The sequence below is a fragment of the Corvus cornix genome, chromosome 1A, assembly GCF_000738735.6.
Source record: "Corvus cornix cornix isolate S_Up_H32 chromosome 1A, ASM73873v5, whole genome shotgun sequence".
Classification (NCBI taxonomy): domain Eukaryota; kingdom Metazoa; phylum Chordata; class Aves; order Passeriformes; family Corvidae; genus Corvus; species Corvus cornix.
The window spans coordinates 3,518,942-3,546,657 of record NC_047057.1 but is presented as its reverse complement, the minus strand read 5'-3'; the positions used below and the strand labels follow the sequence as shown (position 1 = coordinate 3,546,657).

Sequence of the window (27,716 nt, the reverse complement as noted above, 5' to 3'; positions counted from 1 at the left end):
CACCGCACTGAGCCATATAAATAAACTATTCAGAGAGCTGTGTGCCACGTGCTCCAAAAGCCTTTTGATGTGCCAGCAGAAGCAGGATTTTGACCCTTCATTAAGGAAGAAAAACAAAAAAGGACTTAATTTCCAGAAAAACAGTTTAAAGCTGCACAGCTGCAAGTGTAGCCAAGCGTGTCTAGTTCACTGAGGGGCATCCGAGACTTTGATTTGCATCTAAGGCTTCAAACCACTTTGAAGTCAGGAGAAAAACAACAAACCAAACCCCCAAAAAACCCCCACCAAATATCTTCATATGCTCCAAGCTCAGCCTTTACATCTAAATCCATCCAAGTCAGAAAATCCAAATCCTTTATTTTCTACTCCTTAACAAGGGTTGTTTTCTTGGGAAAAATGCAAGGGAAAAATGAAAAGATCATTCCTGTCCATCACTTAAGGGGAGTTGTCTTGCAATAAGCAAAGCCTGGCTACAGCTCCACTAGGGAGACCAGTCCAGTGAATCCTGGATCCCTGCTCCAAGGACTATCCCCCCCTCTGGACTCAGGATGGGTCTCTCCACAGCTGTCTCTGCATCCAGCCTGGGAGTGGGGTGAGGCAGCTGCTCTGTGCTCACTCTCTCCCCAGGACAGCTGCAAAGTGTTTTTGCATTTTTGTGTTTACAGACAAATACAGTTTGCTAAGAGCAAAGCAAACAGGGCAAAGCCCTGCACTTCACACTTGGAGCAAAAAGTGCCAGTCCTGGGGTGACCCATGGCTTTTTCCAGCAGCAGTACTACCCCAGGCCTTTCCTTGCCCGCAGATCAGGGCTGGCTAATGGGGCTTTCAGATTCAGCTTGAATCAGGTCCTGCAGACAGTTCAGATATTTATTTTAAACTAAGTAAAAGGCACGTTCTCAACTTCCAGTAAACACTCCCTTGTAAGGTGGTGACTGGGATCCATCTCTGAGTCTGTTCTGGAGCCCAGCACAGGCTGATGCTGCAGCATCAGGGCTTTGCACTGAAGCAGCTCCTACAGCTCAACCACAAAAACCAAGCTCTGTGGCTCAAACTCTTCATCTGCAGGTTTACCAGAACAGCCCTGCTGCAGAAATGCAATCTTCCCTGGTCAGGAAAGATTTCAGCAGCTCCCCTTCCTCCCTTTCAGTGTTAGGGTTGTGCAGAACATTAAGCACATGAAGGCATTTAATGTATGAAGCAATTCTAGGTTAAATATTTATTGGATTCCTTATAAAACAGTAAAAAGAATCAGATCCACTGAGACAATCTTCCCAATTCGAGACATTTAAATACATATTGCAAACCAATTCCTTTGAGCATTGTGCATATAAAAGTGTCAACAGTTCAGGTAGTACTGAATAGTCTTTTTTTTTTTTCTTTTTCTATAAAAAAGCAGACAATCTTTTCATTTCAGTCTCTAGCCCTGACAAAAAAAGAAGTCACACCCAGTTGGCCAGCCAGGGAAATTACATCCCTGTATCCCCAACCTCAATGTGCCTGCCTGTGGGGCAGATAGGTAAAGCAGATACTGCTCAAGCCTGTACAGGATGCACAGATACCATCCCCAAGACAAGTGCAGGATAGGTCTAAGATGAGGCAGGCAAAAGGATCTCTGTAGATCCATAAGGGTCAACCAGTATTCCCCACCCTACCCTTCCTTGGCCAGCTCAAGGATCACAGTGCTGCTCATTCCTCCACCTCCCTTGTCCCGCTGGTGTCAGATGACCACTTGATAGCTGGGCTGCTTCATTTTCTGGCTGGTTCCCCGGAGTCCTGAAATATCCTGGTCGCTTTCAGACTGGTCAAAATCCATGTCTGGAGAGAGCAATACCTAGAAAGGAGAACAGACAGATGCTGATGGAGTCAAAGGTCTCACATCTTCTCCATAGTGCTTGCTGAACGAGTCAAACACCCCTAGAGAGGTCTGCTGCCAGATCCAATCCTCTCTGGCAGATGAGTAAGGTCTCAAGGTCATCTAGACCATCTCTCCAACAACAGCCAAACAGATTTGGGCACAGACACCATCTGGTGTCACAGCCCCCTTCCTTGAGAGCAGAATGGGCAGCCGAAGGCTCTGTTCCCCATGGGACAGGACTCACACATGGATATTCAGGCCCGGCTGAAGCCTCAGTGGAGATGTACAAAAACAAGGCCACATATTTTGTGAACAGCTGTACCACATGTAGACCTTTTCCCAGGCCCCCAGCTGCTTGTGACCTCCAGAGCTCAGCCAGAAGGGCAAGCAGAGCTGCAGGCTCAGTTTCAGCCATGGCCAGCCAGCTCAGGAGTGGTGTCCTAGCCTGGCAGCACCTAATTTCTGCCTGGCACAGCAGCTCCTGGCTCAGTCCGAATTGTGGGAGCCCAAGTAGAGCAGTGACACCTCTCACTGGTGCTTGAGGTGAAAAAGCACTTCTTTTTTTTTGGTTCAGGACCCAAAGGCTGCCCTTTGCCCCCAGGAATACCTACACTCTCAGTAGTTAACTCCACATCTGCAGGTACCATGGGCTGCTCTAAACTAGCTGCCATCAGCCTGGAGCATTCACAAGATGCAGATGGAACCACGTGCAGGCATCGTCCAGCCACACCCTCTGGAAGAGGAAAAAGGCTGGATTTTATCCAGGAGATGGCTGCACTGACTGAGCTGAAACCCAATGCCAGCCAGCAGTGTGCATGGGTAAATATTCATGGCTGGACAGATTAAAATCATAGAATCCTTGAGGTTGGAGAAGACCTCCTAGGCTGAGTCCAACCATTAACTCAGCACTGCCAAGTTCACCATTAAACCTAAATGTCCCTGAGCACCACATCCACATGTTTTTTGAATACTTCTAGGGATGGTGATTCCATCACTTCCCTGGGCAGTTTGTGTCAGTGCCTGACCACCCTTTCAGTAAGGAAATTTTCCTTAATATCCAATCTAAATCTCCTCTGGTGCAACTTGGTGTTGTGGTGGCTAAGTCCACTTTACACCCCCCAAGTTACCCTAAGAGTGATCTCTCCCTACAACACTGTGCTACAAAGTTCTCCCTTTGTCTAGATTCTGCTGGTCACTGGCCCTCTCCCCCCTCCCATCCCTTTTCCCATTGGCCCCTGTTACGTCTCTCATCCTTGCTTCTGCCCCCGAGCCCTCAGACCATTGGTTTTGGATGCTCTGCCCGCCTTTAGGAGCTCTCAGGATAAAACCACGTGTGGGTTCTGTTCTTGGTTCTTTGTCCCTGCTCCCTTCGGGTGTGTTGGTTCCATTGAGCGCCTCGGCAGTGCAGGCAGAGAACCCCTCTCACCTCTGTGTCTCCGGTTCGTGCACAGGCTGTGGGTGTGAGCGGCTGTTCGTGACCACCTGTGAAGGTGAGAGCGTGTGCTCGCGTGGGTGCTGGCAGCGCCGCCTGAGCGCTCCACGAGGGACCCCATAGGAATATACGTGGCATCGATCCACCAAAGCCCTCCTTCCATAACTTGGGACCACTCCTTCTTGTCCTGTTCTTGTTACCTGGGAGAAGAGACTGATGCCCACCCGGCTACAACCTCCTTTCAGGGAGTTGTAGAGAGGAATAAGGTCACCCCTGAGCCTCCTTTTCTCCTGCATCCCCAGTTCCCCCAGCTGCTCCTCATCACAGTTGTGCTCCAGACCCGGCTGTTTGCTCAACCCTATCCTACCCCCATCTCCTCAAACACCCACATTTGGCTTAGAGAAGCTGCACTGTCACTATGAAGTCTCCCTATGCCTGACTCAGGAGCATTCCAGCTCAAAGGCCTAAGTACAGGGATGGTACATGGACTTTCAGCCCAGTGCTCACACACACAACATCCCCAGCAGCTCAACCTGCCCCAGAGCCCAGGATCCCTTGGGCAAAACCAGGAGCAGGGTATCTCCATCTCTGTATCTCCATGCACAGCTGGGAATTCACGTGCCCTCCACTTGTTAGCACTCAGGCAGCACCCCGGGGCCAGTCACCACAGCAACAAAACCACTAAACAGGAAAAACAAAACTCCAGTGAGTCAATGACTTCAAAGGAGCAGAAGAGCCGCAGGGGAAGATTTCCTCCTCCCCACCCTCACACACACCCCAGCCCCTTCCATCCAGTGTTGTTATCTTCACAGTCAGACACCCAAAGGACAGCAGCAGCCTCGATTAAGATCTCTTGTTGTCCCCCTCATTGGTCTCAAGGAATTTTTTTTTTGGTTCAGGACACACACTGGAAAGTTTCCATCTCTGTCACGTGAAGACTTCCTCTGTTTATCACACTGACATTGTGATGCTGTTGAACCTGAAAAAATGTGTGGCTAATTACTCACACGCAGCATTGTGAACTCACTGAGCTCTGACAGGGTGCAACAGAGTCGTTGTGGGGCCTGACAAACTGGTGATTTTGGGTTTCAGCAGAAAACTCAAATCCCCTTGCAGCCAAGCAGGGATAGTGACACAGTGTCGTGCATCCAGATCCATTCAGGCTGCTACCTGCCCACCACACACTTGTAGGAAGCCACATGAGCCAACAGTCCCCCAGTAACCTTTCCACAATTCCCCAGGAAGCAGCACCACAAGACAGCACCTCGTTGCCACCATAGTCACAGGACATACCCTCAGATATAATTTTCAAGCCAAACTCCAATTTGAGAGTTTTCAGAACAACTTGGACAAGGCTCTTCACCTGCAGATGCATCCAGGTCAGGATCACAGCAGGCTGGTGGCACAGCTGGGAGTGGGACATGGTTTCCCAGTCCTGGGACAACGTGCTGCTGTCTCACTCAGCAGTCCTCAAATACCTCACACATTCCACAGCATGATTTGCCATGAGTCAGGAGGACTGTGAGGTGGGACAGTTTCCTTCCAGAGGCACCTCTATGCCCACCTTCATTTATCTTCCCTGTAAGGACCTGGCACCTGAGATCACCACAAGTTTTAGCTAAGTAAAAATCAAAAAAAAAGAAAAAAAATTGTTTCTCAGCTAAGCAACAGGCAAATCCAACTTGCTCTTGGAGTTTCTAAGTGTTTCAACACTTGTAAGTAAGCTGCACTGTATTGGTGTCTATCAGTATCTTCATCTAATGAATGCCAAAATACAGAGTTTCTTATGAAGGGAATTAGGACAGGTGCTGAACTCCATCCTGAGCAGGCAGGCCCTCATGCAGGACATTAACTTTCCTCCCAGCCTCTCAAAGTAGCCTCTAATTTCACCTTAATTTTTCTCACAAGTACCACTGTTACTGGACTTTCACTTTAAGGGTTGTCTCTAAAAATTTAAGCCTTCAGGAAAGGAACAGAAACTCATCCACCTCCCTGGCGGGGAAAAAAAAACCAAAACCAACAACTGAAAAAAGATCAAATAAAACATTATTAAAACTGAGTTGTTTTCCTGAGTGGAGGAAACAAAGAAATCTCTGATATGATCTAAAGTTCATTGAGAATTACAAGGGCAAGGGAAAAGAGCCTTGGGTCAAGGGCAGGACACATACAAAGCAAAAGTAAGGGCCTTGCAGATGAATTCATTTCCCCTGGCTGAACAGTACTGATGCAGGCTGGCATGAGAGAGAGACCTTTTTCTATCCCATAACAGGCAAAAAAAAAAAAAAATACTCCATGAACATTTACAAGGCAGAGCACGAGACTGAAACAACACAAAGCTTAAGACTGACATGGGAGGAAAGAAGGGTGAAGTTCTTCCAACCACAGAGGGAGTTTGTCCCTTTCAGGGATTCAGTGGAAAAGAAGCAGCAAGAGCTCATCCTCTGGCTCACCAGAGGAGCTTTAAAGCCCACAAGAGGCTGCCACTTCCTTGGCTGCAGCCACAGAGCCAGTAAATGACACCAGAGGCAGCATTGCTGTTGTTGGGTTTCTTCTTGTAGCCCAGCTGCTCTATCAAGCCAAGGACAGAGCTGAGTTTTCCTGCTGCCCCAAGAGAAAACATAGAGAGCGAGCTTTTAACAGGTTAACTTCAGCCCACTCTTTCCATTCTCCTTCCTATCTCTCCCCCTCGTTTTCCAAACACAAACTGCTAGTTCATGTGAAAATAATGACACTCCATTGGTGAGATAGGCAGAGGGTTGAAATTCAAGTCGGCAGCGAGATGGGGAGCTGGTGGCGCCTGCAGCGAGACAGCCCTGATGAACCCTGATAAATCATGGGACACATTAGCTCTGCCCTACAGAGACACTCCTCAGCCCCCCTTCCTCCTCCACTGGGCAGCAGTGAGAGAAGAAATTCCCCCACTTGAACAGGTTATTAGCAGCAACAAGCCCAGAAAATGCTCATTTTCTGCTTTTGAGTCTGAATTCCAGTCAATGCAGCTGTAGGGCTCAGCCTGACAACACAATCTTTAGTTCACAGCTTAAGAACCTGACACGTGAAGCAGGAGCCTATGGCTATTCCTCAAGGTCCAGTGCCAAGAAAGAGTTGGAAAACAGGTCACCCACTTCTGCATTTCTTCATTAGCTTCCTTCTCTGCCCAAAATATTTGTCAGGCCAGAGGCACAGGAACATACCTAGGCACAAAGGAGACAATCCCTGCAGACTGCTCTGAGGAGAAACCAGTCCCCTTGGTAGCTCCATTGCAGTGATGGATCAGGGGGTTTCAGGGTGGACAGATGACCTGCACATTGTTCAGTTTTTGCTGAAGTCTTCAGAGAAAAGCAGTCAAGTACTTGGAAGATGGGAGAAACCTCTGACAGAAAGTAGCAGATTGTGGGAATTGTTTCCACCACTTGAAACTTCCTGTCTGGGTTGACCTGCCAGAAGAGGCTTTCAGAGCATCTGGAAATTAGCAGGTACCATCCCTTCAGATTATCCAAAACTGAGACAGAGGTCACAAAACACTTGCAGTGTTCCAGTGGAATAAGGCAGAGGTCCAGCTCCGTTTCCATGGAGGAGGAGTACCTGTGACTCCATCTGCCCATCCACGGCAGCCACCATCCATGGGACTGGATGTTGCAAGGTTTGGTTCCAAAAGCTGGGAAGGAGGTTGTTGTCTCAAATAGAGAAATCACCTCCTTACCTCTGCTTCTGAGCTGGTGTAATTTTAACTGACCTTGGGCCTTCAGGAGCACATCCAGTGAGCAGGGCAGGCCTTTACCACCAGTGACCTCGCCAGAGCTGTTTATCCAGAGGCAGGGCCAGGAAGAGTGACTCACTTATATCTCAACAGCTGCTCACATCTGTCTGCCCTCCCTGCCAGAGGCAGGATTCCTCTGACACTGCATGACCAGTGGCCACTTCCCCACTGCACCCCTGGGACACAGAAGCCTTGGCTACTGTGCAGACTGCCAAGCACACACTGTTAAAACATTACTACCTCTGTGTGTGCTGCAGTATCACCAGTGATGGGCCATCCCACCCATCAGCATGAGAGCTGAGTTACTCCTCATGAAAGGGCTCTCAGAGAGCAAGAGCTATTTCTGTTCATCCTAAATTCCTCAGCAGAAGCTCCTCCAGGAGCCAGTCTGTGATTGCCAGAAATTATCTTATCTCTGTAAGTCTCGCCAGTGAGCTGCAGGGTATCAGCAGTCGTACAAAGAACACACTAAAACCAGGCCTGGGTGCCAGGAGAAAGAAGGGAATTCCTCCCAGGGACCAAGACTGTGGTCTCTGCCCAAAGGTCAGTAAGAAGCAGATGCCACCTACCCAACAAGCCACACATCATTAAGATGAACAAAGTCTGCTGGAACTGCAGCATTTCCTCCCCCACCATAACTTTTAAGTGTCAAACTCAGACTACACAAAACACAGCCTCCTCCAGCTAAGGGACAATTATCTGTTTGAAAAAAATACCAAATGCTGACAAAAACAGGATTCCCAGCTAAGCCTTGTCCTCTAAAAAGGATGCTAACAATTACAGTGAGGAAAGTAAGCTCTTCCCAGGTAAAATTAATTACAACTAAATATAGCAAAGCTCAGAGTGACAGTTTCAGCCTGCACACACATATCAGTGCAAAAGCCAGCTCATCCCTCCAAGATACTGTCATCATTCAGGGCAGTGTTTCAGCAACACTTCCTGGGCTGTGACATTACTCATGGTTAGACAGAGTTTGACTTTGCAGGGTGATCACCAACATTCATAAAGCACCACCTCAGGTCTAGGCAATGTGATGTTCTGTTACACAGCTGTGGTAAAGCACACAGACCATCCCACAAGTTTGCATCCCTGGTCTTACCTGAGATTCCTCAGTCCTCCTGGCCCGAGGAGTTTCTATGGATCCATTGATGTCTAGGGTATTCTTCTGCTTGCATTTCCTCATGATCAAGCTGTCCACAACCCAGAACATAATGGCCTTGGGGAGAAAGAAGTTACATGAATACACTGCAGAGACCAGAATACAGAGTCATTCAATCACAGATACTTCTTCTTTTGGAGAAGTCCTGCATCAATTGTGTCCATATGGATTGGATGAGTCAAACTCCTGAGGTCCCTTCTTACACAAGTCCTATTGTTTCCACAGTTGTCAAAGACCCAGATTAAAAAAGACCATGATAGGCCAAGTTTCCACCAGAACAAAACCACTGAACCAAGCTCCATCCAAAGTTCATCTGCCTGAACCAGTCCCTGGTCAGTTCTTTGAGGACCAGAATTTGCTTTCTAATGTGGAAATGCAGCTGGGATGGTGGAGAGAGGCAGATCAGTCCAACTTTGCCAGTGCTGCATTCACTGAAATGTGCATGGGATGAGTTGAAAGTGAGTTCAACTCCCTGCTTGTCCAGGGAGCATCTCAGTGTTAACACCATGTTCCCACTTCCCACCTTAGCAGGAACTGAGCAGCAGGTCAAGGATGACCCAGAACCAGGGGAACCAGGAAAGAGCTGAGCTTTCAAGAGGTTTTGTGGAACTAGTTTTGAGAGGAACAACAGTTCTGGGTAACCTTGATCACCTTATCTTGCTGTAACACAATTTGACATCCAGCCAAATGACTGGATTGCCAAGGTTACAAGCCATCCTATAGGACCTCAAAGGGTTTTTGGGCATCCTCAGGCTCACAGCTTGCTGCTGAGATGAGCTCTCACCTAACAAGACCCAGTTGTATTCCAAGAGGTGAACAGTCAGTCCCACAGCAGCTCAAAGAAAGGGACGGGAATTGGGAACAGAGACTGTGGCAGCGACAGATTTGTGACAGATATATTTATTTCCACACCCCTCCACCCTGTCCCAGCCACTTCAAGGCTGCCCCCAACCAGTCCCTGTGCACACTCCCACGAGGGTGGACCATGATTTCCAAACCAGCCCACCCTGCACTGCAGGGGCACCACTTACATTGACTATGAAAGGCACAACAAACATGACCAGGACGAGCTCCAGCTGGGGGTTTGGGATGTAACCCAGGAGGATCTGCTGAACCTGCAGAGGAGAAAACATTTAGAGGCCTTATTTGCACAGCTCTGTTGCAAGACCTTTGATGAAAACTTGTTGTCTTCCTACATGAACAGCCAGAGCTCTGCAGCCTGTGCTTCAACCCCACTCTTAGAGAGATTACACAGGATATTCCCTTAGCCCAGCTGCCAAACACATCATTTTGTACAGAAACAAGTACTGTGAGTCTTTCAGTGTAACTATCCGTGGCAACAACTGGTGGGATTTCCCCTGGCTCCCTGGAGATCATCTGCTGAACAAGGACACCAGCCACGAGCAATAATCATGGAGAGGAATCCAGCAGCATCTCTGAATCTGGATTCGTGCTGCTGAACAAGTTCACATCCAAGTTTGAGCACTGTGGGCTACTGGGTTTGAAGAACAACCCTTGAACAGGTAAGTGCCCCCAGACTGCTGGAGACAACTCCTCAGTCAAGTTACACACAGTGCCTGGTACCTCAGAGCCTGATGCAAGTGCATTCCAAACTGGAGCTACCACTGACTCCCAGAATTGGGTTTTATACCCATCACACCTATCTGATACCAGGTATGTGGGCTAAAAGCCCCACAGGCTATTATTTTTATTTTTTAAAGAGAAACTTCTGATCAACACAATTAACATTGCATCAGCTGCCATGCAGAAACAGCTAAACAGGAAAAGACAACACACTATAGCTCTTTCCAAATTAATCTCTAAGAGTCCCCCTGGTTTAGGCACAGGATCACAGAACATCAACATGGACTGACCTGACAGAATAAATAGAAATCCTCTGGCAGAACTGAAAGTGCTCAGCTGCCAGCCCAGCCCATTTTAGCCTTCCAAGAATAGGAAGGAAAATGAAAGCATCATCTTATTCCATTAGTTTTTGACTAGCAAAAGAATGCACCAAAAGCCAAACCATTATGAAAGTCATGTTTCCCAAAATTTAAATAGCTAATGATTACAGAGTGATGTCAACAAGTGTGAGGATTAAAGGCCTTCAATAATGGGAACCATGAATCAGGCTGACAAAAAACAAACCACAACAGCTACAGCTACAAAAACACTGCTTACCTTTGTCCAAGCAGGGATAAGCAGGACAAGGCTAATCACGGTCTTCTCAAAAACCATTATCAGCAAATAGAGGATACACTGGCCAATCCAGGCAGCAGCTTGTGGAGGGTCACCTGGAGAAAGAGAATATTAAATCCGGGACAGAGGAAAGGAGGAGACAGATTGGCAGAAAAGTTGCTTCATGCTTGATACTGACCCTCCTCTCCAGAAGGACCAATCCATAACCTGCACACTCCTCTATAAAATAAAGTGAATGCAAATAAATCATTAAAGATACCATCTGCAATGTGCTCCCTGCCAAGCCTTACCCACATAGTTGCCATAAACGATTTTAAAATTTCAAGTCACCATTTTCACTGCAAGCAGCGTAACTTTTCAGGCCTGAACAGAATTATTTTATTGTGCTGACGAAGTGAAGGGCTGGTTATGTGATACTGTCTGAGCAAGAGACAGGGGCTCCATCACCCCAGGTTTTAAAGCAACTCAGTCAAAAAGAATCAATGCTAATTAAATATGAATGTTTCCAACGGGGTACTCACCAAGTAATAAGGAAAAGCATATTTGTACTGTTAACAACAATAATGGTTCTGTATCTATTACATGTGCTTGCTTCAGCCCTCTGTGAGCACCCTGCCAGCTGGTTATCACCTCCCCTGGCTCGCCAGAAGATCTCAGGTCTGCAAAACTGAGCCACTGTATCTAGCTCAGGAAAGCTGCAGCATTTCCTCTTACCACTTGAAGACAAAGATAACCCCTGGCAACTCTTGTTCCCAGCATAATCTGTCCGGAATTTGGAATTCCATCCGTGCAAGGGAACCTGCGCAGTTGGCATTGAGAGATGCAGTGCTCAACATGGTGAGGTGGCAGCAGGCTGGGAGTTCTGCTTCACTTTTGTCCACTTTTCAGCACAATTCTGTCGAGATGTGGCAGGGGAAGACAAAACCAGCAGTCTGCAAAGGCAGATTTATCTACACCAATAAAAACCTCTGGCCATAAAACCCAGCAGCACATACTGGGATTTAGTAAGAACTGGTATCCAACCAAGCCCCAGATCCATGGGGATCAGCTTCCCAGCAAGTGCAACACAGGTTTACAAGTACATTTGTCCTTGTTCTGTCATGTGGTAGCAACAGAACATCTGCCCCGTTGCAAAGCTACAGCTAAAAAGTAGGGGCATCCTGGTGGTGTCCAAGGTAGGATCACCTTGTGCCCCAAACTCTGAATTGCTCAAGCTGTGACTGAGAAGGAAGCAAAGGAGGGGAGAGAGAAGGACCAGGAGGCTGAGGGTGCAGGGATGAGGAGAGCAAGCAGAGAGAGCCAAACCAGCAGGAACTGCATGGAGGGAGGGCAGGAAGAGGGAGCCAGGAAGGTTATGTGGAAACACACCCAGCAGAACCCACGGAGGATTTCGGAGAGCGGAATCTCCGCTCCCTGGCAGGCAACAGCTTAATGGGTGGTCTGTGAGGAGATGGGAGCAGTGTTAGAGGCAGCTGGCAGCTACAGGCTGGTGTCAGAAAGGCTTTGATCCTCCTAAAAACCTCTCCCAATAGATCAGGATGCCTGGCTGCCTCTGGCACACACGTTGGGTCTAGTGAACCTTTTTACCCCATACCCCAAAACAAACCAATTCTCCCAGAAACCCCCATGTTACCACCACCCATCAGAGCTCCCAGTACAAACAAAACAAGAGAACAAACACATCTGTTGTGTCCTTCCTGCATTTGAACTCTTTCCCTTTCGCTCTGTGTTGTCAGCTGTGCTTTGTCCCCCATGGAGGGACAGGACTAACAGCCACAGCACCCTTTGTGAACTGGCTCTCTGTGACAGCAGTTCCCTCTGTCATCTCAGCTTGCCCAGAACGCAGCAGAGAGTTTGAGACCCCTCCCAAATACCTGTCCCCTCACATCCTTCTGGGGACAGGTCATTACCATGTACCATCACAACAGCAGGCTGTGATTCTTTGTTCTGCATTCTGTGCACTGGACAGCCCGAGGCAGGTTTTGGCTCACCAGGCTGATACACGGACACTAGGAAAGACAACCTGCTAATTCTTAACCCATCCTAGGCATGGACTTGCCTAAGTAGTCAGGACTTAACTTCCATGCCCAGCAGGGAGATCAGAGGGTGTTCCTACTGTTATTTTTTGCTGCATCCTGATTTCCCAAGGACAGGAGGCTGCTCTGTACCAAAATGATTCAGGGCAAGGGTGAAAATGAAACAGCAGCATGGCCTTAAGGGCTGCAAAGATGACTTAGAGACAGCAGCTCATTTCCACTTCACCAAGGAATGCAGCTGTTTGCTTCTTACCTCAACAGGTGTGGAGTCATCCAAGGACCATTGATCCACCCCAGTGTCCATCATCCACTAATCCACCACCTAACACCACTAATTCACCTAACTCTGACCAATACCAGGAACATTCAAGTCAGCATTTTCTGTGAAGCTTTTGGTGTGGTCCCTAGACGAGCCCGTAAGACAGATTTGCCCCATCTCCTCCTTCCACAGTAGGGAAAGGCTGGAAGACTTGAGCTGAGCTCATGTAAGTGCTGGTTTCCTACAGAAAGCTGGTCAGATGGGCTCTCAGATTCTGCCTGATGTCTTTAATGGATTAAGTGCTGTCCAGAGCTGCCCTGTTCTGTGGATGGGAAAGGATTCTTCTTGCAGGAAGAGTTATCAATGCATAAATCTCGAAGAGAGCCCACAAGACTTTCATGTTGGCAGCCAGTAAAACTGATCTGCTACCTGGAGGCTAAAAAAAATTTAAAATAAAATAGATGTCCTCTTCCTACAAGGAAAGGAAAGCCCTGACACAGCGGAGTGGGGAACTGGTCCGAATGATCTTTGCAGCCTCCACATCACACCTGTTAGGTGATTGTATGTATCCCACTCCCTTTGAACCCTTCCACTTTCTTGTTCCTGGTTCTAGCTGGGAGGTAACCCAGGACACCTCAGCTCTACACATGGAGTCTATCACAAACCTCTCCCTTTAGCTTAATGAACACCCTCTGCTAAAACCTTCTTACAGCCACCTCCCATCCTCACAGAAATTAATATCCTCCTTCACCCCGAAGGATGCACCCACTGAATTCTGACTGCTCTCCTCCAGCAGCATTGCTGGTGCTCCCCACCACCAGCAAAACTTCCTTGGAGCAGCCCAAGGACCACTGGAGCCCGTGGCAACCTCCCACAACCGTGTCTCATATTCCACTTGTGCGTGGGAGCCCAGCTGCTGGGGAGCCAGAGCAGCAGTGCTTGAGGTATTTGAGCTGTTACCACACAACAGGATTAGTTTTAATCCAGGCTGCCTAATGCACCGAGCTGTCAGCACAGCCCACATGTTACTGCCAGACAGCTTTATTTACAGTCTTCTGGGGACTGTGTGTGCATAAAGCAGGTAGGAAAAAAGCTTAACCACAGCCAAAGTGGAGGGTTCAGGGGGTTTGAGGAAAGGCAAGTGTTTGAAAGCACTGAAAGCTGTACTGGCTGACAAGGTCAGGGTAGAGAAAGTCCGTAAAAACTTGAGATACTCAAATGGCACCTCCAAAACCAAGGGATCTAACTATCAGTGCCAAGTACAGAGGAGGGTAGGAAATAGCAGTAAACTCTGAATTGTGTGAAATGCTCACTTGGAGGGCAAAACCAGGCTTTTAGAGATGGGAATGTGATGCATCAGAGCAGCCAGATGGGTCCAGTGGACACCCCAGACCCTCTCTGCATATTCTGCACCTGAACTAAATGACTGAATCATAGAATGGTGTGGGCAGGAAGGGACCCCATGGGCAGGGACACCTCCCACTAGACCAGGTTGTTCCAAACCCATCCAACCTGGCCTTGAACACTTCCAAGGATGGGGCATTCCCAGCTCCTCTGGACAACCTGTTGCACTGCTGAACTGGCAAAAAGTGAGTGCACACTTGGAATCTGCCAGTGTGCAGTGTCACACCACTGCTCTGGATCTTTGGTCCTTGTGGATATTCCAGTTGCAGGGAACAATGCTCAGTCCTCTCCTCACTTTTCCCCCCTGGTCCTAGGGGTGGAAAGGCCCAGCAGGCTGAGGACAGGACAGCCCCTCAGGTTAGAGATATTTCCAGCAGTGTTTCCTCAAGCATTAGCAGCCAGCTCCCTTGACTGCTCCAGGACGTGGGAATATTTGTTATGGAAATTTTGCACAACATCACCACGGGGCCAAAAGCAGCCTACACAGGTCCTCAGTTAAACTCAGCAGTTGGCACAGAGCATATTCTCTTAGAACTAAATTTGACCAGCAGAGTTCAACAGGCCACTAAACAGACTTTGAAGGCCTCCAAGCAAGATGCCTTTCCATTTCCAGACAATGAACGAGCACAAAGCATCAGGCTTGGATAGCCAGTGACCACAGCTACAGTCACACACAAGTCAACTTCCAGATGGGCATCCAGAGGGACATTTTCCAGTGAGAACACTTTTCCTCCCCCTCATTTCTTAATGCTCCTCTAGAAAAATTTACTTGCCCATTGCAGGAAATCTCTCTCTTAACGCAAACTTGTGGCATTTGCTTACTTAAAAGAAATACTGAGGTATTTCTAAAGTAATCCTGGAGAATTATTAACCACAATTAAAATGTCAGGACACTGCAGCCATCCAAAGGGATCTGCTAGGGAGCTGTTCATTGCCATGTGGAGGGAGAAGACAGCTGGACCAGTTTGGAGATGAGGCAAAGTTCAACCAGGCTTGATCTGCACACCCTGACTGGAGCCAGCACCTCCCCTGCTCAGTCTGTCCAGGTCCAACAGCATCTCCAACAATTTGGGTATCCATCTCCCACATCTTTTGAAGCTTAAACTCTGCTTTATTCTCCTCCCTGTGCTGGTTCCCTACAGGGACAGCTCCTATAGCCATGACCTGCTACAGCAATGGTGCATTTGTGGAATTTCACAGAATCATCACAGAATGGTTTGGGTCGGAATAGACCTTAAAAAAAATCACCTAGTTCCAATCCCCCTGCCATGGGCCATCAGGTTTCTCAGGGTGCCACATGCAACCTGGCCTTCAACACCTCCAGCAGTAGGAGCTTGTTAGCTTTGAGTAGGTGTAAGGCAACCATATGCCCCAAAGCCCACCTGTGCCAAGAACACACTTCCCCAGTCTTTGATCTTAGGAGCCAGGCATCCTGAGAAAAGACAGCACCTTCCAAAATGCAACTTCATGTGTTTAGAGGCAATTCAGAGAGTAATCAAGAGCTGCTGGGCAAAGATGGAGTAACATAAGCAAACAGGAGCCTTTGATCCCCCACTAGCTGTAAAAAAGGTCATTCCTGGCTGCAGCAGTGTTTGGCCATGAGCTCAGGCACAAGAGAGGCCGACCTCAGAATTCCTGTTCCTGCGTTTTTGGAAATATGGAAGTAATTGATTTTTCTAAACAGTTCTGGGCAGCTGGATGCTTAAAATAGTAGCACAGATTTAAGTGCTTTCCCTCTCCTTTATTACTTTGCTTCTCCATTAATGCAGCTATTGCATCTGCACCAGGGGACCCAGCCTGGGCTGTGGAGGCAGGAGAAGCAACCACAGAGCAGGAGAAACTGCTGTAGCCACGCCAAAGGACAGCTGCAGTGGTTTGCATCAGTTGCAGGGATGCTGGAAGGACATGGCTGCAAGAGATTTTTTTTTGCTTTTGTTTTTCTCCGAGTTGATGCAGGAAGATGGGTACTGGCTCTACTGGACAAAACCACAATCATTCTGTTCTGATGGTTGGAGCAAAGGCACTGAGTGCTGTTTGCAACGTGGATTTGGTGCTCCCCTGGTTTTCTCCTCTGCAGGAATTATGTTGCTTCCCTCAATTCTCCTGAGGAGCAAAAGTCTTGTAGAGCAATTAGCCCAGAAAATGAATCATATTCCTGGAGCCTGCATCAAACTGCACAAAGTTTACAAGCGTCTCCTCCCAGCCATTTTGGAAGTTACTTAATGCCAGAGATGAGGACAGGAGTGTTTTCCTTCCCCAGCCCTGCCACAGGATTGCCTTGGACATGTCACTTGGCTCCTACCTGAATTTTCCACTGGGGTCACTCTGGCCAGAGACCTGTACCAAAAACTGTACTCGATGGATGAGATATTTAACCCCCAATCCAAGAACTAAATTCAAGCAACAGCACAAACTTATTTTTGCTAATGAAAGCAAGTTTTTCTCAAAGGAATGAGTTGCTTCTGTGGTCTAAGCCAGCCCTAATGAGGGGCCAGCTACAGCTCAACAGAAGTTCATCACTGCTCTGCCAATACACTTTGCCTGTTTCCTTGCTTCTGCTCAACTGCAGACGTGGCATGCAAAGCTGAAGCTGTGTCCTGAGGTGGTTGGGCTTCCAGTCCTTGTTGCTCAAAAGGGGAAAAACTCCAGTTCCTGAACTAAGAATATCTGGATTCTTCTGCTGTCTCATCTGACTGACTTTAGGGATCTATTATAAAGGAGGAGGCATTAGGAAAAATACAAAAGGTAGTCCCACCACCCAATGCCTGCTGTCAGGATGCTGAACCGGCTTGCCATCAGCCTTTAAAGCCACTCTCAGGTTTGAGAGCTGGCCCTGCCACATCACATCATCTCATTCCCACTCCGTAGCTGCTCCTGCTGCCTTCACAAACCCCACCATGCCCTTCATCCTCTGCCATGACCCATCTGCACATGCTGAGTGTGAGCCTCAGTAAGTTCACAAGGCAGTGCGGTCCTCCAAACTAATCCTAGTTCAGCCCAAGTTTCACCAGCCCAGATACCAGAGCAGCTACTGAAAATACAAAGAAACATGACTAACTTCAGAATAGACTTAATGATTAAGGTCTCAAAGGCACTACAATTTGTATGTATACAGTAAGATGTATTTTCTCAAGCACGATCGAGTTCATCTGTACATTAGATGTAATGTGAAACAGGCAAAGCATTAATTTTTCCCTTTCCTGCAGCTTCGCCTGGCTCTACTCCTTTAGAAGGGAACTGCTACCCTCTAGTGGGGCTGGCTGAGAGCAGCTTCTTGGAAACGTTTTCTCCATCTCAAAGTAGGAATTTAAAAAGAAAGAGGCCAAACTTGAGAACTCAAGTTTTGGGGCCCCATTGTGCCTGGCCGGTGCCTACCACAGCTCAAGGCAAATGCAAGAGCAACTCCATATTCTGAATGGAGATGGTAGGAAAAACCCCAGAGAAGACCCCCACAGAAGAACCCCAAACACCTTAATTTACCACATGGATGTCCTGGGGTGTATTATTCATCCAAAGAAATGTTCAGCTTTTCATCACCACCCTGCTACACTCCAGTGTCCCAGCATTTAATTCAACAACCATCCTCTGTGAGCTCCTTGGAGAAGGCAGCTGGCTCCTGTTATAGCTCCAGACTGTAGTTCCTGCCATTTTCTTGTCTCCAGTCCCAGCTGGGAGCACACCAGCCCCCTCTGGGCAGAGCAGGTGACACCTACCATACTCCCCAAAGACCAGGAACGTGTATTTCTTGTGCTGCACGATCCAGGAGACAACTTTCACACCCAGCCAGATCAGCAGCATCCCCAGCGTGGCATCAAGGATGAAATTAATAAGGTAGCTAGGAACAGAGGAAAATTCAGGTTTCAGCAGTGTTCTTAAGTCTTATTCAAAACCTTTAATTTCAATACAGAAATAGATAAGAAAACTTCCAAGATTTTAAATAACCCCATGTAACAACCCAAATTGGCCTCCTTTCTCTTTTATTACATTTTCCTAAGTCTTACCAGCAATTTCTTAGTTTAAAACCTCATTCAGGAGAGAAGGGACAGGCTCTACCAACTCTCTGGCACTGCTCATTTATTCATATGCAATAAATACTTATTAAAAGTTATCCCCCCAAAAAGGAGGCTTTCCATTTGCATCATCATTTTTTCTTATTAAAAAGAATGAAATCCCAAGTTTTAGAGGAAACAGAACCAAATTATTCTAGAATTTCACACAAGAAAATGGCAGCTTTTTGGAGACCACAGCTGCTCTACAAACTGGGCAGCAGAAGAGGCAAAAAGTCCATTTTTCTGAGCAGCTGCAAGAGGCTCCCAAAAACAGACTGAGAGGTAGGTTTTGGGAGAGGTGATGGGCCCTGGCTCGGCAGTGGGAATCCTAAGGTCCCCAAAAACCTCAAGTTCAGATCCCAGTGCAGATCCAGGAGCTGAACCCATCCCTGCCAGAAAAATTGGGCTCAATGGATTTGCTCTGCAGCTTTGGATGTTTAAGTGTCACTGGGCAGAGTGCCAGAGGCAGGAGACTTGCAGGGACCTTGCAGTGATTGCAAGGTCCAAGCTCTAATCCAGGGCTTGGTATTTTAATGAACTCCAAAAGGGAAAAAAAAAAAATCACATAGACTAATGTGTTTTTTATGCAGTTTTCCATTATTGCAATATTTTCTGCCAGATTTCTACAGCATGAAGAAAACACCAAGCACAGAGCTACCAGCAGTGAACATTTCCTTTTCCAGAACTTGATACTGCCTCTGAACCAAGAAATTGAGAACAACAATCTGCTTTTGATATCCACTTTGAAAGCATAACATTAAGTTTTTCTACAACCAAAAGCTCAGACTGGCTTTTTACAGTTTCCAGCTGCTGAAATCAGAGCATTCCATACAAACATGAGGCTCTGGCAGTTTGTACCAGGCAGGACACAGAGTAAGAGCCTCAAAGCCCAGGGACAGGGCTGAAGGGTTTTTAAGCTGCCTGGTTCAGGATGACAAGCCAGGCAGTGCAGGAAAACACAAAACACACATCAAAAATAAACAACACACCCAAAGGGCACAGCATAAGCATGAAAGGGTTTATTTTAAAACACTGTCCGTTCAAAAAAACAACAATACATCATTTGAGGGGTTATGTGCAGCCCCAGCCAAACTTGTGTCTGCTTAAAGAAATGTATCAAGGTGCAGCACTTTAATATAAAAAAAGGAGATGGGCCAGAAAGTTTTAAGGAGCATTTTGGAGCCTAGAGGAGTTTCTCAAAATGAGACGAGGTTAACTCTGAAATTAAATTTTTATCTGCAAAGTGGCTGAAGTAAAGGTGGCACTTCCACATGACATCTGAAGTTTGGGTTAGAAATCCTCCAAACAGGACCAACAAAGAAGACAACAGAGACCACAAAAACAAGCTCAGCAGGGTTTATCTCCAGGCAGTGCTTCAAATGGATCCGTTTACACTGTTTATAACCCTTCCCAACACAATTCTCCCTTTGACAGATGCATGATTTCAAGTGCCTTGTGTACTTACAGAGAGCAAGGGTCCTCCTCAGTGAGATCAGACAGAAAAACATTGGCAAAGTGGATGAAGAGGGCACCTATTGCTTGCTTGGAGGTATCATAAAACCTGGAGGAAAAAACAAGATTTTCTGGAGGAGCTATAGAGGGAATTTCATTTCTAGGGAGTACCAACTACTTTATGGAGGTTTCCTTGGGAGGCAGCAGCACATTTCATTTAACAACTAAATGTCATGAAGGATACACAGGGGGCCTCGAAGATTGTTCATATAAGAGAAAATAATATTATGAACACGGTCTTTTCAAGTTTCAAATGAAAAATCTCACCATATCCTCCAGGGACGCCTCTCTGCCTTTGGCTCCTTAAATCGCTTCACTGCAAAGAGAATTAGAGAGGTTACATTACCCAGATGAACCACTCCACGTGTGCAGCCCACACCCATCTTCACTGCAGAAGCAGTCAAAAAATCCTGCAGGACCCTCAGCATTTGCAAGGTAAAAGTTGAGCAAAGCCAAAGGACGTCCCCAGGGTGGTGGTGGAATCACTGTCCTTGGAAGTGTCCAAACAACACGTACATGGTGCTTAGGGACACGGGGTAGGGGTGGGCTTGGCACTGCTGGGTTAATGGTTGGATTTGATGTCCTTGGAGGGCTTTTCCAGCCTTAATGATTCCATGGCTCTATTCTCTGGCCTGGATGCAAACCAACCAGAGGCAATGCCTGCACCCACGGGTCAGCGGGATGGACAGCAGAGGTGTTTGGAGAGAGGTGGGTGCTTCCAGCATCCCATGCTGCCAGCATCCCTCAGCAACAGCATTCCCATGCCATGGGAAGTGACCTAGGGAAAGCTAGGGAGGGGTCATTGCTACCTACCAGCCCTAAAAAATCCTCCCAGGGAACTTGAAATTACGTTAGTGACAGCAAAGGAACTCTTCCTTCTTTGGAAACACACAAGGTCAGGTAACTGCTCTGTTCTCTCCATCTGGGTTTGAGCACTCAGGCTCCCCCCAAGGGACAGCCTGGGCTCATTCCCCTGGGAAATGCCTTCCTGATGCAATGTGGAAGGATGCAGGGACTTCCCTGACCTGAGCCTTGACATTTCAAAAGTGCAGCTTTGTACTGCTTTTACTGGCAAGGCGACGGCAATAGATGAAAAGGTAACAGCGACAGGACAATGGGGAACTGCTTTCAACTAAAAGAAGAGATATTTAGACTGGGGAGAAATTCTTTACTGTGACAGTGGTGAGGCCCTGGCACAGTTTGTCCAGGGAAGCTGTGGCTGCCCCTGGATCCCTGGAAGTGTCCAAGGTCAGGCTGGACAGGGCTTGGAGCAACCTGGGATAGTGCCCATGGCAGGGGGTAGAATGAGATGGGCTTTAAGGTCCCTTCCAACGCAAACCATTCTCTAATCTTGTGATCTCCCTAATCCCAGAACTTCAGTCAGGCACGTGCAGGGCTTTTGTGTCAGTCTCAAACCCACCGAAACCCAGCACTGCAATGACCTGATCCATTATTGCCAGTAATGAGTAACAAAGCATCAGTCAAGTTACACCAGACATTGCTGCAGCAGTTTGTGCTATCCCTGCCCAGAAACAAAAAGCTGTTGTCCGTCATCCAGCTGAATCCCACCACAAAATATCCCTGCAGCAATGACTTCCATCAGTACAGACAAGATCTACCATCACTGGTGTCCTTCAAAGGCCCATTTGCATTTCCCCTACCCACAAGCATCAGACCCACGGACCAACCAAGTGGCCAGAAGTGTTTAAACCAACCCTCAGCTCATGGGGGCAAAGAGCACAATGCTGCAGAGAAGCTGCTGGAGGGGTCTTCAGGCCATTAGGCCAGCCAGCTGACCACTAGCTCAACCACAGCAGCACCAGGGGTGATTTTCATTATTTTCTTAATGAGAAGTGACATGTTATGTATCCACAGCCACTCAGGCTAGAAATACAGTAATTCAGTGTGATAAGATGACAAGTAAGAGGTAAGAAGTTAATGGTGTGGTGCCTTGTTGAACACAGCTTGTCATGCCTCATTAGATTTAAGAGAGTTATCTGAGACTGTGTAATTATCAGAGACAGTAAAACTGTTGTATTAAAGATAAAAGCTAGTATTATAGAGAAATAATTAACTGCTTAATAGGGCATTTACTGAGCAGAGCTGCAGCAGGCTGTCTCCAAATTAAACCAGAAATCCAGCCAAGATTACCAGAGCTTAAACAGAGAGCAGAGTTGTTTGATAGCTGTGACCTGGGGTTAGGGGGGATGTTAAATCCACACAGGAACAGCACCACATCTTTGAAGACTCCAGGAGATGATGGAGCCCTCTGTGAAGCAGCACTTCTGTCCTTAGTGAGCACAGCAGGGCTCTGGAGACTGAGCAGCAACTGCAAAGCTTCCCTCTCCTCCTCCAAGCCCTACAGAGTGCCAAGCCATGGCATGCATGGGCACAGGCTCAGCTGGATGAGGCTAGAGAAAGGCTGAAATCTCCGCTGCTCTTCTCAAAATGTGTTTCCACTCAGCAGGTGGAACTGGATGATCTCTAAGCTCCCAACCGTTCTGATTCTGAGACTTTGTAAGGTCAGGAGAAGGGGACCCAGGTCTATTCCATCAAACATGAGCAGAGCACCACTGGGATGACAGCCTGCCTTCTTCAGGGTGTGCCCTCACAAATCACCACTCTGCCCCTACTCGGCTCCAGCTGCTGCAGACAAAAAGCTGTGAAGTTGAACCAAAAGGGAAGGAAGACGAGTGACAATTTGAGAGATTCCCTGCCCATGGCTGAGAAAGGGTAGGGCAGGAAACAAAACACTTCCCAGCCCTTCCTCTTCAGTCAAGGACAATAAAGATCATACATGCTTGAAATTCCCTCAGAACTACCAGGCTGGGTGGAAGCTGACATCTGAATGAGAACCTGTGAAATGTTGAAAGAAGAAAGATTTGGAGGAGTCTTTCAATATAGATCTGGAAACAGTCAGAAAGCTAGAAGATAAAAGCACAATGACAGCTGTCCTCACTCTTTTTCCAGGGTAACATAGAGGCTAATATTCATGGTGTTCTGTTGATGCAGTAGAAAGGGGACAGACAGCTTTGCCTGCCCTAGACACAGATAAATGCTGTGAAGTTACCAGATCTTGCCACAGTCAATGTCCCACAGTCTACTTCTGCTTTTAAACAAATTCTCTGATTATAACTGATCAGGACAAGGGCAGCAGCAACAACAGCCCTATTCCCTTGTGCTGTTCCTCACCCATGCTGGAGCATCCTCCCTGCATCCCCCATTGACCCCACACTGCATTCAGGCAGATCTGCTGCAGATTTGTACATCAGAACAGGTATAAACCCCTTAATTTAAGCAGAATTAGCTGCAGCATCAACCAGCTGCTGATTAGCAAAACAGGCTACCAAGTCAGGTTTCTACAAAACTATAGGGGGAAAGTTATTTCCCTAGGAGATGGTTAGACATGCTTGGCTGAAAGCCAGACCACCTCCCTGACAAATCTTACTGCAATCAACCACAGGACTCTGAAGTTGAGGTTTGGAAGGGAGCTGCTGACTCCACAGCCAAAGCTTTTGGGATATGATTTACAGGCATGCAAGCCCGACCCCACCGAGCTCAGCCACAGGCCCAGGGGATGGATACTGAAGCCACAGGGATGAACCTTTTATTAGAAGTACTACAAGATGCATCAATACACTTAAATTGTGAAAGGTCCACCAAAAATAAAGGCTGAAATGCCCCAAACTGGTGATACTGTTACCTGCTTTTAAGAGGGGACTAAATTGACTGCCATAAACCCCATCTGCGGGGCCACATCCCACTAGCAAGAGGGGCAGGACTTTATTCCTGGCCTGTGCCAAAGAGGACTGGGAGCTACTGTACCAGGGAGGAAAGAGAAGCTCTTCCCGTACCCAACCTCTGTGTTATTTTTGGCAGTACAGTCTCCAGTAATACATTACCACCTATTTTGCAGGACACACCCTTTCCCAAGGCCTTTTCCAAGCCTCAGGCAGGAAAGAAGCCAACATGCAGGATACGGAGCCAAAACCCTGGGGTCTGCACTATTCTTAGCCAGACAGCTCGACCCCAGACACAATGGGAGGAAGCAGCAGCCACTGTTTGCAGAGAGCAGCCAACATGCTGCTGGCCAGAAAAGTGTGAAACTTCCATTTCCCATCAGGTTCAGGGAGTAGCAAAAGTCCTGGTTTTCCTCCTCAAAACACCTGTCAGTGGCTTGATGACACGGACTGCTACTGACTTCCATCCTTTGGTCTGCACTAGGTGTATTTAGTCATTCCCTCCCAAATAGCCTTGTACCAGTTACAAGAATGCAAGCACAAGTAGGAAAACTGGCAGAGGAAGGAACAGAGATCGAGGCTACGTTCATGGAATCACAGAATGGTTGGACTGAAAGGGACTTTAAAGACATCTCATTCCAACTCCCTGCCATCGTCAGGGGCACTTTCCACCAGCCCAGGTTGTTCAGGAGCCTCAGCTGGATCACTCATCCTTCTGGAGACTCCAAGTGCCCCAATGAAGGCCACAGCGTACCCTGGCATGGTTCTCAGTTTTAAGCTCAACCCCCTGTGTCTTATTTCCACACAGATTCTTAGAGCTGTCATGGCCAAGTGCCAGGTGGTCACCAACCAAAGCTGTGAGGTAACAAGCATCAGTTGTGCTCTGCACTTTGAGAACAGAACATATTATGTGCTGATGCAGTACATCCTGCAGGACACCTGGACCAAGGCTGGGCTCCAGCTCAAACACAGAGTGTCCTGGAGGAGGCAGTTGTGATTCCCTCCATATAAACCATCTCTACACTGCAAGACAGTCCCTTGAAAAATGGAGTTTAGACAAGGTAAGATAAAAATAAGACCATAAAATCCAAGATCATCAAGAGAACAACACCTGAAGAATGAAGTGATGCACAAGCAGTTACCATAGAATCACAGATAGTTTGGGTTGGAAGGGACCTTAAAGATCATCTACTTTCTACTCCCTTTTAGCACTTAAGACAGCATTTTATCCAAACCCAACTTTTATCATTAAAGTCTCTCTGCCATACAGTTTTCTTACAAATGCTGTTAAAAAAAAAACCAGCTGGAAATTTAACAGACTGCTTAAAGCTTTGCACGCCCCACCTCATAATTATAAAAGACTAATTTCCCTGTAAAGTTTTATGTAGCGTTAAGTCACCCATAGCATCAACTGCTCACCTCATGTTACAGAACCAACTCAGCCAGGTGCAAGGTGCTCTGCTGCCCACGGATCACAGGTAACTTTTCATGCAGCTCTACTCTGCCAGCTCATTTCTCATCTTCCCCAAACCCCTTTGTTCCTTCAGAAACCAGGAGCCTCCCACTCCCCACTCTGCCTCCACCACTCGGTTTGGCTGCTCGAGGGGTGACGGCCAAGGAGAGGTCAGAGCAATCAACAGCTGCAATTCAAAAGCTTTGTGGAAAGCTGTGTGCAGCTTAATGAAGCACACTGAGTGCTGCACAGACCTTCCAGCCCACAAAGTGCAACACGTGTTCTCGAGCTCATCCAGTTTTCAGATGTACTGAAGCAGAAGAGAAATGTGCTGGGAGTCCTGCCACGTGCAGCTCGTTGCTTAACACACAAACCTACATGTAAATCAGTAAGGACCCAAGCTTCACACTGCCAGAGACACTGTTAACCTCTGTGGCTTTGTTTTTTCTCTAGAGGGAAAAGCATTTACAGGGGTGAAGTTGGAATTTAAATGTTCTTGTGTGTGAACAATTTAAATCACACACAGTTACGCACTTGTGTGAGAGCAAGCAAAGCCAGCAGAGCCTGTTTTGGGCATGGTAAAGCTGCAGTGTTTTTGTGTCCTGGGCAGATTTATTTCAGAACAGAATGGAAGTCTGGACAGATCAAGTGCTCTAGCATTTATTTCTTTTTTTTCCTGACATGGACTCACACTTCCACCCACCCTTATGAGGTATTTACAGTGTAAAATCAAAACACAAAACAGAAAGCACTTGGGATACTTTTGAAGCACACAAACAGCACTTCACTTCAAACTACGTACAGCAACCACCCTGAACTTAACACTGGGACAGGATCACAGGATGGTTTGGGTTGGAAGGGTCCCTTGAAGGTCATCTCGTTCCAACCCCCTGCCACGGACAGGGACACCGTCCACTAGACCAGGTTGGTCAGAGCCCCATCCAAACTGACCTTGAATGTTTCTAGGGACAGGGCATCCACCATCTCACTGGGCAACCTGTTTCACCATTTCAGCACCCTCATTGCAAAAAATTTCTTCTTGTATTTAGTTTAAATCTATCCTCTTTTGGTTCAAAACCATTGCCCTTTTCCCTATCACTATAGGGCCTAGTAAAAAGTCACAAAAGATGAGTTAAGTTTGATTTATCTGGTGGAGATGAGTGCAACAGCTTCCACGAGTCCCTCTCAAAGTTCTCAACACAAGGATGCTCTCTCCCATTTTACCATCCAGGAGAAAAGCAACATTGAAAGGTCAGCTGGAAAATCCACAGGGATCAGGAAAACACAGACCACAGATCAAGGGGATATTTCTGATGTTCTTTAACAACTGTTTTCAGCCACAGAGACACCATTTCTTTTACAGGAAGTCTGGTAAACTCCTATTCTGTGGCTCTGCCTCAGGACAAGCTACTTGGACCAGTGTCTAAAATACCATCCCAGGTGCAAACAGAGCATCTCCAGCACCAAGCCCTGCCTGGGGGTCAGCACCAGGGTCCCTACTGCAAACAGCTCTGCCTTCTTAAGACTAAGCTCAATGCAAGATGTGCTGGAAGAGCATGGCCAGCAGTGATGTGAGAGAGGAGACACTGCTGTCACATGAGGCAGGATCAACACATTTTCAAACACAAAGCTGAAAACCACATTTCCCACTGGGTTGTGGGGCTCAGTCCAGTCCAGCTCTCCTTGCCTGGCAGTCTGAGTGTTCTCCAAGAGCAAAATCTATTTTCATACCAACATCACAAGTGCTACTACACCTCATTCAGCAGCTCAGAGGGCTGCCAAGACAGTTTCAGGAAAAGAAAAAGCTGGAAGAGAGACAAATGTTCATGTGTGTCCTCAACACTGTTTGTGGTAGAGTAGAAAATGAATATACCAGCTCCAGGGAAAGCTTTTTCCATTCACAGCGGAGACAAAAATCCTCCAACTCCCCAAATCTGCTTCTCCTGCACTCCAGTTAATCCACAAAGAAGGCTATGGATACAATTTATACAAAACATCTTCCCTCATTTCAAAAGAGCTTTGCTGTCCCCTGTGCACACCTGGACAACTTTTGCTAGTGTAGAACTCCTTCCTCAAAAAAAGAAAAAAAAAAGTTTTCAATGAATAGCGGCAACAGCAGGGACTCCGCCCTCAAACTCACACCCAGCCCCTGCAGCTGAGGTAACTGCAATGAGCTTTCTTCACTCAGCTGAGTGATGCCCAAGGCAAAGCATTACAAACTGCTTCGGATGGGATTGCACAATTATCCCCACTCCTCAGTGTCATGACCTCCCCAAGGAGACACAGGAATCCAGATTGCCACATGCACACAGCTGCTGGGCTCCACCACCTCTGCTTTCAAGTGTTTGTGTCTCAGTTCTATGACTGCCCTTACAGCCAAAGTGCCTCCAAAGCCACCCCGGGCAGGTGGAAAGGGTAACACCTCTTTGCCGTTTGATTGTCAAATGGGGCAAAGCTGCAACCACAGCAAGCCCTGGTCATACTGGTGTAATAAATGGTTAAAAGTTTTGGGTTTTTTTTCTGGTTGAGAAGAAGTTAAAAGTTGCTTGTTAAAAGATTGGGGATATACAGTTAATGAGTTAATTGTTATTGTGACTGTACGGGTGTAATGTTGCTATGTGCCCGCTAGGTGGTGACACCAATGGGGGAAAGTAATGGGTCTATAGAAAGGAGGAGAATGTTCTAGAATGTTCTTAAGATGACTTAATTACTATGATGTAAACATTTTGAGGAATTATTGGTTAGGAGGCAAACCAATCACTCGATGCCCCAGAGACTGATGGAGCTGAACACCAATGAGGACCCCGGCAACGAGCCACCAGAGGGAGGATCTGAGCTGCACCAATCACAGCATCAGA

General features: G+C 47.3%; 1 protein-coding gene across 1 annotated transcript in view; it reads right to left on the bottom strand.

Moving 5' to 3' along the window:
- Nucleotides 1–1,189: 1,189 nt before the first annotated feature.
- The window catches only part of LOC104694530 (store-operated calcium entry regulator STIMATE-like), a 29,931-nt gene continuing 3,404 nt past the window's right edge, over nucleotides 1,190–27,716 (bottom strand). Inside the window, 9 exon segments of the mRNA XM_039570719.1 lie at nucleotides 1,190–1,831; nucleotides 2,467–2,567; nucleotides 2,570–2,588; nucleotides 8,147–8,263; nucleotides 9,238–9,321; nucleotides 10,388–10,500; nucleotides 17,818–17,939; nucleotides 19,619–19,714; nucleotides 19,933–19,981. Coding sequence (XP_039426653.1) covers nucleotides 1,718–1,831; nucleotides 2,467–2,567; nucleotides 2,570–2,588; nucleotides 8,147–8,263; nucleotides 9,238–9,321; nucleotides 10,388–10,500; nucleotides 17,818–17,939; nucleotides 19,619–19,714; nucleotides 19,933–19,981 — 815 coding nt within the window. The 3' untranslated portion in view covers nucleotides 1,190–1,717.